The sequence below is a fragment of the Epinephelus moara genome, chromosome 16 (genome assembly GCF_006386435.1).
Source record: "Epinephelus moara isolate mb chromosome 16, YSFRI_EMoa_1.0, whole genome shotgun sequence".
NCBI classification, from domain to species: domain Eukaryota; kingdom Metazoa; phylum Chordata; class Actinopteri; order Perciformes; family Serranidae; genus Epinephelus; species Epinephelus moara.
The window spans coordinates 7,468,804-7,479,355 of record NC_065521.1 but is presented as its reverse complement, the minus strand read 5'-3'; the positions used below and the strand labels follow the sequence as shown (position 1 = coordinate 7,479,355).

Below are 10,552 nucleotides of genomic sequence, written 5' to 3'. Positions count from 1 at the left end.
AGTGAGAAAGCAGAAAGCAGGCTAGTAGAATTCACCAGAGCAGTACAGAGACGCTGTCACAGAAACACCGGAAATGACACAACTCGCTTACCGCAATACGTCAGCACGTCAGGAGCTGCATGCAAATGAGACCATCGGTGTGAAGATAAGCTATTTCTATATAGTGTATATCCATACCTTTAGGAAACTGTGTCCGGGTCCGCCGCAGGTCGCTTCCAGGACGAAACGATTTACGACNTACGTCAGCACGTCAGGAGCTGCATGCAAATGAGACCATCGGTGTGAAGATAAGCTATTTCTATATAGTGTATATCCATACCTTTAGGAAACTGTGTCCGGGTCCGCCGCAGGTCGCTTCCAGGACGAAACGATTTACGACACTCAGACGGTACACGTCATCTAACCTAGCTGCTTACATTTATAGTGACTCTAATAAATAGTCGCTGTTCCTCCTCCTTGACCGGACGTCCGCGGGGAGTTAAAATAGCAGCAATCACCAGGTAAAAGCCGCGGGGAGTTAAAATAGCAGCAATCACCAGGTAAAAGTTGTGTGAAAGCACTGGACTCACCAACAGTCAGCCATGTCTCAGTCACACAGAGAAAATCTAATCCTCGGGAAGTCAGGAAATCCTTCAGGATAAACGTTTTGTTCGCTAGCGATCTAGCATTTACCAGCCCAATCCTGGCAGGAGCCGGCGGGTCCACGGCGTTAGCTGTCCGGGGAGCCACACACAGAGGCCGCAGGTTGCGCGGTGGGGGTTGGAATCCGGCCTTCATTCTTTGCTGCATGTCTTCCTTGCACTCTCTCTCCCATCCTTCCTGTCATGCTTCACTGTCCTGTCAAATATAGGCAAAAAAATTCAATCGGTTGCTATAGCGCCCCCATTTGGCCAATTGATGTAATATTGCTTCATTCGCATCCTCCCATGACCCTCTACCACTGTGCCAAATTTCACATGGATTGACCAAGTCAGTGAGGGGAAAAATGTGGAACAGACACACAGACACACCCACAGACAGACAGACAGACAGACAGAGATTTCGTCATTATATAGTAAGATAGTAAGACTACTACATGTCACTAACTCGGCTTCTTCTCTGGAACCTTTGTGCTCCACTGCCTCACAAATTCCCTTGAGTCGCGGCTATGCCTGGATCGTGGATCGTGGTTACACTGCTGTTGTGGTCCTGCCTGATGCCGACTACTACTGCTATTATTATTATCATACTTCTACTATTATTGTACACATATGATTATTATTGCCACATTCATATACTGTCATATACTAATATTTACTTAGAACATATATGCTACCAAAATACTCTTTTTATTATATTATTAGTAAAAATCAGTGTTATCATAGCTATTGTCATTAGTGACTGCCCTGCATCTTTTTGTATAATTTTGTCATATGAATTACTGTAAATTTATCATGTTGATCTGTTCTGTACTCACAACATCTATTGCATGTCTGTCCATCCTGGAAGAGGGATCCCTCCTCAGTTGCTCTTCTTGAGGTTTCTACCATTTTTTTTCTCCATTAAAGTTTTTTTTTGGGGGTGGGGGGGGGGTTTCCACTGTGAGGGTCCAAGGTAAGAGGGATGTCGCATGGTGTAAAGCCCTCTGAGGCAAATTGTGATTTGTGAGATTGGGCTTTAGAATTGAAATTGAATTGAATTGAAAAGCACGTCATTAGGTTTAGAAAAAAAACATCATGGTTTGGCTCTACATTCATACAGGAAGCGGACACTGCGCTCTAGGGTGAAAGTCCAGGCTTTGTTGTATCCATCCACCACCCTCCAACATAGGGACTTTTCCAGCTCCTTATATTACATTGTTACCAGCAGCGTTTAAATCTGACACTGTCCAGCTGCGTATCATTTGGCTGCGACAGGTGCCATCCAGCTGACTGGTTGCAAAACATTACACCGCAAAAGGTAGCTTTTGGCGTCAGGTGTCCGATGCTGAAATCACTGACAAAGCGGTGGAATTTGATGACTTCGGAATGAGAATGGACTGGTACTTCTCAATTGTTTATGGGTTCTTGAGGCAAATTCCTAATGAGGAGAGGCATCTCTGTGCAAAGTTTCATGTCTCTACGACATATGGGGCACAAGATATGCCCATTCAAAGTTTGCAATTTCAGTCGGTTGCTATAGCGCCCCCCTTTGGCCAATTGATGTAATATTGCTTCATTCGCATCCTCCCATGACCCTCTACCACTGTGCCAAATTTCACATGGATTGACCAAGTCAGTGAGGAGAAAAACGTGGAACAGACACACACACACACACACAGAGTTTTCGTCATTATATAGTAAGATAAGATAAGATAAGATTAGATATAGTAAGATATAGCAAGATGAAAAAGAAAATAACAGTCTTTTAATTTATGCCTTAACAATAGCCACTCTTGGAGAAGATCTGACTGAGGGGATTCAGGCCTACTTTTCATGCTCAGGTTCTAAATTCTTTCTCACCCTGCCATTCACCCTTTGCACACATGCTCACTCACTGTCTCTAGGTGTCATTGTCTGGGTAGGTCAATTGAGTCATGAGTTGATTCACAATCAACCAATAGCACAGCGACACACCTTCTCTGTCAGCCTATCATGTTACTGCTCCTCATTTCAAATATGGTTCTTTCTCTGCCTAGTTTTTTTCTTACTGCCGTCATGCGCCCTCCAGCTATCCATCACTGTCCAGTCTTTATGGATTCATCACCCTAATATCCCTCTGCAGTCAGCGGCCTCAGAGTTAGCAAAGACTTCTATTAAATCTTAATCAGCACAAATCATCTGTTAATTTGTACACTCATATTCTGTATCAAATATTATCTTCACTCTCCTGTCTCTCCTGATTGACCTGCTTTCATCACTTTTTGTGAGAACAAATGAATGTAACATTACGAATGCCTTTGAGGAGAGGCTGTCCAAAAGTCTGCAGCGTTTCCCCCATGTGTGCAATTCACTGCATCAAGACAGCAGACTTTTCATTCCACCTTTGAGTGCTGCAATTTGGAACAGGTATAACAACACATTCTCATCTCCAAGTCATCAAATATCAACGCTTTATCATGCCCCCTCTGCGTCTCATACTGACATACCGGGCATCCTTTAACATCTTAATGTGATGCGCAGCTGTCTCTTGGGTGAAACCAGCCCATTCTCATTCCCAACGCGTCAAATACCCACGTTTTGTCCGTGAATTCAACGTCAGACACTGACACATAGAGGCACCTTTCAGTATGTCATGCGCCAGGTGGCGGCAGTTTGTGATGCTGGCAGCAACTACCACTCTTTAACGAGCAAGAAAGTCTGTATAGGGAGGGCATGAGTGGAGGTGGATGGGTCAGAGAAACCCTGGTGCCCGCTGTTTGTTTCCCGTATGAAACCAAAAGGCAATAGTTTTTTTATTAACAACAAAGTGTGTTAGCATGTATAGCATGCTATGGTAGAGACATATCATATGGTGCATGTCACGTGATGTAACATTACGTTTGTAGTAACAATACTTATTTTAAGTCAAACTATGACATTTTTTCTAAACCTAATCATGTGTTTTCATTGCTTTACCCTAAGATAATAAACCTAAATATGAAGTGTTTTAGCTACATTTTAAATTTTGTTTGAAAAAGGCAGTATGCATGTAATGAACAGAAACTGTACAATTCCTGTGAAGGGAACCTAGAACGTCATAGTTTGACATGTACGTCCACAGACAAAGCGATGGTTTTTGACAAGATGGGATAAAAACATGTTGGTGACAATGTAGCACATGGTTAATGTTGTCAGACAGTTAGGTTTAAGCTACAAAACTATTTGGTTAGGTTTAGTTAAAATGTCATGTTTTTGGATAAAATAAGTACGTTATGTAATTTGTGAAAACCCAATCAAGCCAGCTACAACTGATGCCTCTTTATTTTTGGTGTTACGGTACAGTTACACCTACAGCACGTGCTTGGAGTGGCCAAAAAGAAAGAAAAAAGACCAGAATTTCAGCATAGTTTCTCACATTTGAGATACCAACTGAAATAACATTGTGCTGCATATTATGTAAAATCCAATTATAATAAAAAATCTGTTATTTTTATTTAGCTGCAAAGTTAAAATATCATCAAATTATCATCTTTGGCTTGTCATAAAAACCTTTCCTTCATGGGTTAAATGACATTTCAGCCTGTTTTCGTTCCAGTCTTCAAATACCGCCACTTTGTCAGTTTCAGTGTCAGATACCTGACAGCAAAAGCCACTTTTGCATGTATTTTGAAAACAGACAATGCATGTAACAGGCTGAAGTTGACATGGCGTCCCAGAACGTCAGCAATCAACGCACCCAGGGTACCTTGCACATCAAATCTCGATGTGGGAAGTCCATGACCAAAAGTCAATATGTGATGAGGTCGGAGTGATAATGTGTTGATGGTTGCAGCGTCCCACAACATGAACAGCAGACGCAGGAGAATACCTAATGTGTAATATGTAGACGTGAATGTCCTGACAAAACAGTGCTATGGGATGAAAACATGTTGGACATTTTCAATGGATTTCTGTTCAGGATGAACCTAAATATGAGCATGCAAAGGTTCATATGGTTTGACTGTATAGTTCTTAAGAAATAGAAAGGGAAAGACGGCTCAAATGACATTATAAAGGATTCAGAATTTCCTTATATTTATCCAATTTCATGGTGGGGGACAATGATAGGCAATGATGTGGTTTGTTGTAAGGTTCCATGTTACATTCTGTTCGAATATGGTGTGCTATAATTCAACAGGTTATGCTTATTATTATGTTGATAATTTAAAATATTGTTCCATGTGCCTCTTTTTGACTTTGAGCACCTACCCCTCTGAGGGTCTTTGCACGGCCCTAGATTTTTGTTCATATAAGTGTGTTGTACTCAGCTCAGGTTTCAGTTAATGGCTGGATTCAAACTGATTTCTCTCTTGTACATTAGACTTCCTCTCAGTTTTAGTAAGAAAGAGAAAACAATTTGTTGGTTGATGTCAGTGTGATTTACAGCCCAGGGTTTGAATCCCGTAGAGATGGAATGATGATGATGATGATGATGATGATGATGAAGATGTGCTGATGGGATAACAGCGCTGCTGCTCCTATACCTTCACTGTGTGGGCGTTGTTAAAAACTCCTGAAGCGGGAAGGCGGTGGGATTATTTACGCAGTATATTTCCATCCTATTGGTCCCTTTATAGGGGCTGCTCTGATGCGCTGCGGTGACACAGCCAAGTCTCCGGCGATAAAAAGAAAGGCGACGAGCCGCGTTAAGAGAAACTCAAGTGTTGGAGGGCGGACATTTGATGGTAGATGCGCCTCTGCGAGTCATAATACGGCTGGAAGAATCTGTCCAACTCCTGAGGTACCGAATCAACACTTTATAATTCATTGTATTTCTAGTCTAAGTTAAACCCGCGTGTCATGTTTCTCTGTTTGGTGTTAATTAATGAAGTGGTAAAAGTAAGACTTGGCGCCAGTGCACAATTACGCACTGCGCACAGGTCTACATGATCCATAACATCGGGTGTTTTGCGTTATTATCAATAGAGTGTTCAAGAAATAAGTAATTGTCATTAGCACAGGTGAAAGTTACTTCTTGAATTTCTAGAGTCTGGCAATCTTGAAACCAAGCCGGTCCAACTCTGAGCCAGTCTCATTTCATCCACACTCACCGGCACTGCCTGTGATGTTTTTGTGTGTCAGGGATCTGGTGAAGAATGGAGTGGTATGTCCTGGTGCTGATGCTGAGCTTGCCGCCCTCCATCCGTGCAGATTGCTCTGCACAGTGTCAGAAATGCGTGCAGCAGATCCTCAGCCCCGACGCCGTCTTCAGCAGCCTGGTAAGACCACAGAGACAAACTTAACACGGAGCTCATCTAAGGTGGAGAACAGTTACTGAGCTTTAATTGCGTTCTTTTGGTTTCATGTTAAAATCAGGCAGCAGAAACCTAAATTGGAATTGAACTGACTTTTGTTTTCTACTTGGTGTTAAAAATCCAAAATCATGGAAATGCCAAACTTCCAAAAGCCTTATTTTCTCTTTCCGACAGAATTTAATTTACATTATTTCATCATTAATATTATTTTAATTTCTTGAAGGTAAATGCTGCAAATTTGTCAGGGTGCATAGCCTACTGATAAATTGTGTAGCCTTTAAAAGGCTCATGAGCTACATTTGGAATATGGGTTACGGCAATCCCTGACATTTTAGGTTTGAAATTTTCACTCATATGTACCAATGACGCTTTAGTAAAGCAGATTATGTGATGTTAGCACTCCAGGAGAAATGTAAGGAAGGAACTGGGGTTCAGATAGTGGTCTAATTTTGTCAAACTGATGCTCAAAACCTTAGAAACGTATGCAGCAGACCAAAAAAATCTATAAAACTTACTTCTAGTACCATGCACTTCACTGTGTGTGCACAGATGTTGGTTTTACACTCGTTTTCTCTGTGTGCCCTGCAGCCCTGCAGCGCGGAGTGTGAGGGGCAGCTGGAGAGCTGCGACCAGGCTCCGCGGCTGGCGGACTTCAGCCAGGATGAAGCTGCAGAGGAGGAGGAGAGCCAGCAGGCTGACCTGGTCAAACGCTATGGCGGCTTCATTAAGAGAATTGACAAAAACAAGAACAAAATCTTCGCCACTCCGTGGCGCGACAATTACATTCTGAAGGCCGGAGCCCTTTCCAAGAAATACGAGGACTTGCTGAAGAGGCTGGAGGAGAGAGATGTAGACGCGCCACAGGACGCGGGCGATTCTCCGGAGGACCAGATGCTCCGTAGTTACGTTAAACGTTACGGCGGCTTTTTACGCAAATTCGGCCCCAAGTCAAAGAGGAGTAGTTCAGCGGAGCAGGACAGCCAAGAGCCAGAGGAGCTGCAGAAGCGCTATGGAGGCTTCATGAGGAGGATCCGACCAAAGTTGAACAACCTGAAGTGGGACAAGCGTTATGGGGGGTTTCTGCGCCGCCACTTCAAAATCTCTGTGCGCTCAGTGGAGGAGCCATATTACTCCTATGATGACTTGAGCCTATAGATGAACCTGCGGGGGAAAAAAGAAAAACTACAAAGAACTTGTGCAGGTTCACTTGAAATGTCAACATTTATCCAAAAAGTATAATATGCCTGCCTATATTGCTTCTAACTCGGTTGCCTTCTGTGTAACAACTCTCATCTGTCTTATTGACATCATCGTCTGTTATTCAATAAATGATGCTTGTTTAATAAAACCATGAATAAAACCACTTTACTGTTTGCCCAACAAGTCAAAAGAAAATCGTACCTGTGCGACTGATTTTAGCCTCAATACCTTCCGACCCATCGTGCCAAACACCATTCAGAATTTTAGCAATTTAATATTTTCTTACTAATTGACAGATTCATACCCGGACATGACTGGTAAATTCGGCATACATCATATAGCCTACACTGAGTGACACTTTAAATAGGCTACATTTTTACTTTAATCCTAACTTTGGTTCATATTCTAATTGTGAGTACAGGTAGGGTTGTAGCCTCTTTCGTGAAATATTGAGATAGGCCTACGTGGTGCGTTACTTTAGTGCTGTATTTATCATTTAAAACGAATATTTCTCATACACTGTAAAAAACAAACAAACTGTTTTAACTTTAAACAAATAGTGTCTGGGCTGCCTTAAAATTGGAAGTTGACTGAATCTGAGAGTTTAGGTAATTTTGTAATTATTCAGTGTGTCTTCTCAAAAAACATTTTTTAAAGTTAAAACAGTTTTTACAGTGTAACTGACAAAAATATTTTTTTCTGATGTGAGCTTAAAGATACCTTTTAAAAAGCAACTGGTCTGAGCAAATATAGAGTTCATGTCCAAGTGATGTAAAACAACAGGCTTTGGTCGGGCCGGATTTTTCACATTTTCCTACAAGTAACAATGCTTCTTTTTTAGCCATTTCCACCAGATCATTGTTCACAAGCTCATATTCTACAAAGCCTAAATGAATGTCTGCAGCTTTTCTTTTAGTGTCAACTAATCTAAATAATTTTTCTTTTTTTCCTCATGATCCAAAATCAAACTACTGTGCAGATAATTCAAGAGGTCGTTTTCAAAAGCCTGGGATAACAGAAGCTCAATTGTGAAGCGTCTGAATCTGCTGGAGAAACTAACAAGAAGAAGTCTGACCAATACAAGAGCTGAACAGTGAGTTTGTTGCTCCATCTTGTGGGCAACAGACAGAAGTGGCAAGCAAAGACGCATCTGCACCTAAAACTCAGTCAGCTTAACATAAATAGAGAATAACAGTTACAGCTGTGTGAGTGCCCCCCTGCAGTGTCTGAATACCTAATTTATTTGGCAACTGGGGGGTTCTTTAGTTTAAAGCACAATATAAACTGAAATAATAGAGGCCTCAATGTGTCTCCTGCATAAAAATTACGTCTTTAAATACTTTTTTGTTTAAATCAAATATAACACTGACACACTATAATACTAATAATAATAATAATAATAATAATAATAACAATATTAAAAAATACATTTTATTTGAAAAGCACCTTTCAAAACAGTCAAGGTCACTGTAAACAAGTAAACAAAGTGATAAATGACAATAAACTACAGGGGCCCGTTGTAAGCAATCCAGGATAAGTAGAAAAGCGAGGCTGGACAAATTCCCCTAAGTCCATCCTGGCTTAATTGGTTGTTCGAACGGCAAGCCAGGCTGAGGAGGAGCGGCTATGTCAAACCAGGTGTAACTTATTCAGGTGAGTGCGCGTCCACGGCTTTCTTAAATAGACCACATGGGTCGATCGCAGTTTCACTGACGCACCAGTGGAGAGGACACGTGCGGCTTACTTCTCGCCCAGTGAGCAGCGTGTCATCATGGAGACTTAAGAGGAGATTAAACACATGAAAATGCATGTCAGACAATTGCGGACCGACTGAATGCGTAAGTAATCTAAAAATATGCACTTGCTGCGCAAATTAATCTGTCATAATTACAATTAAAGTTCCCTAATGGTGGTAGGCCTACTCCATGTGATCCACCCTCTTTCTTAGGGTCTCATGTACCCACACAGATCTCGATTTCCCTGCACCCAACAAATTATTTACTGACACCTTCTCACCCTCAACCAGAGCTACAGCAAGTACCCTCTGCCTGTCCATTTTAGGAACTCGATACTAGCCTAATTACTGTCAAATAAACAAAATATAAATAAATAAATGGTAGATTGATTACACAGGGAGGTTAGGGTGAGGAGGTGATGTGGAGGTTGCCTAGCAACAAGAAAAAGGCACAGCAGGTGTTTTTTTTACTAATGGCATTCAATTAAAAAACAAAAAAGGCAGTGCTGTGCACCAGGGGCCGTATTCACAAACATTCTGAGAACACTCCCAGAGAGCTCCCAACTTAGTCTAAAAACTTTTAAAAACTAAAAACTTTTAGTAGGCCTCCAGGGGCTGGAGGGAGCCATTTTTTCGGCGATGGCGCACCAAATGTTTTGGGAACAGTGAGGTAACCAGCATCTTGTTAATGGAGGGGACGGCGAGGAGAGTAAGGGATGATTAAGTCAGAAAGATAGGGTGGGGCCTGACCATGTAAGGATTTGTAGGCTAGCAGTAGGACCTTGAAATCGGACCGAGCTGGAACAGGGAACCAGTGAAAGGATTTGAGAACCGGGGTGATATGCTCAGATTTTCTGGAACGGGTGAGGATTCTGGTAGCAGCATTTTGAACAAGTTGGAGCTTTTAAGTAGTGCATGCAAGCCACAGAAAAGGACACTGCAGTAATCAAGCCTAGATTAAATGAAAGCATGAATCCGGGTTTCAGCATCAGCTGTGGTGAGCATGGGGTGGATCTTGGAAATGTTATGGAGGTGAAAGAAGGCTGTTTTGGAGATTTCCTGAATGTGAGCATTGAAGGATAGACTAGAGTCGAGAAGGATGCCCAGGTTTTTTACACTGGGACTTGGGGTAATTATACACCTATTAAAGTTGAGGATAAGGTCAGAATGGAGAGGGAGTTTGGGCCAACAATGAGCAATTTGGTTTTATTGGGGTTTAGTTTTAAGAAGTTTTATGACATCTAATTTGTGACAGCAAGTCACAAATTCAAGATTAAATTCAAGATTAGTGATTTGTGAATGATCATTGGGAGTGAGCAGTATGTAAATTTGAGTATCATCTGTATAACAGTGAAACTGAATGCCATAGCGGCGGAGAATGGGTCCAAGAGGGAGCATGTATAGGGAAAAAAGCAGAGGGCAAAGAACAGAACCCTGTGGAACACCAAAGTTGACTGCAGACTAATCAGACAGAGAGGTTTTATATGAGACACGTTGAGTTATGTTAGCTAAATAAGAGGTGAACCAAGAAAGTGCAGAGTCACAGATGGGGGTGGGTTGATATACGGTTTAACAGGATGGTGTGGTAAACAGTGTCAAATGCTGCACTGAGATCAAGTAGGATGAGGATCGATGATGAACCAGAGTCAGAGGATAGTAATAGATCATTTATCACTTTGGTGAGGGTGGTTTCAGTGCTGTGAAGTGACCTAAAGCCAGACTGA

General features: G+C 41.8%; 1 protein-coding gene across 1 annotated transcript; it reads left to right on the top strand.

Moving 5' to 3' along the window:
- The first annotated feature begins 5,212 nt into the window (after positions 1 to 5,212).
- On the top strand, positions 5,213 to 7,265 carry pdyn (prodynorphin). Its single transcript, XM_050064729.1, has 3 exons — positions 5,213 to 5,379; positions 5,721 to 5,857; positions 6,482 to 7,265. Exons 2-3 carry the CDS (start codon positions 5,735 to 5,737, stop codon positions 7,046 to 7,048), a joined length of 690 nt encoding a protein of 229 aa, XP_049920686.1. The 5' UTR covers positions 5,213 to 5,379; positions 5,721 to 5,734; the 3' UTR covers positions 7,049 to 7,265.
- Positions 7,266 to 10,552: the final 3,287 nt, after the last annotated feature.

Excerpts from the sequence above, each read along its gene's own strand:
- pdyn (XM_050064729.1), top strand. The coding sequence starts at position 5,735 with ATGGAGTGGTATGTCCTGGTGCTGATGCTGAGCTTGCCGCCCTCCATC. Across the intron at positions 5,858-6,481 it reads ACGCCGTCTTCAGCAGCCTG|CCCTGCAGCGCGGAGTGTGA; the intron begins GTAAGACCACAG and ends TGTGCCCTGCAG.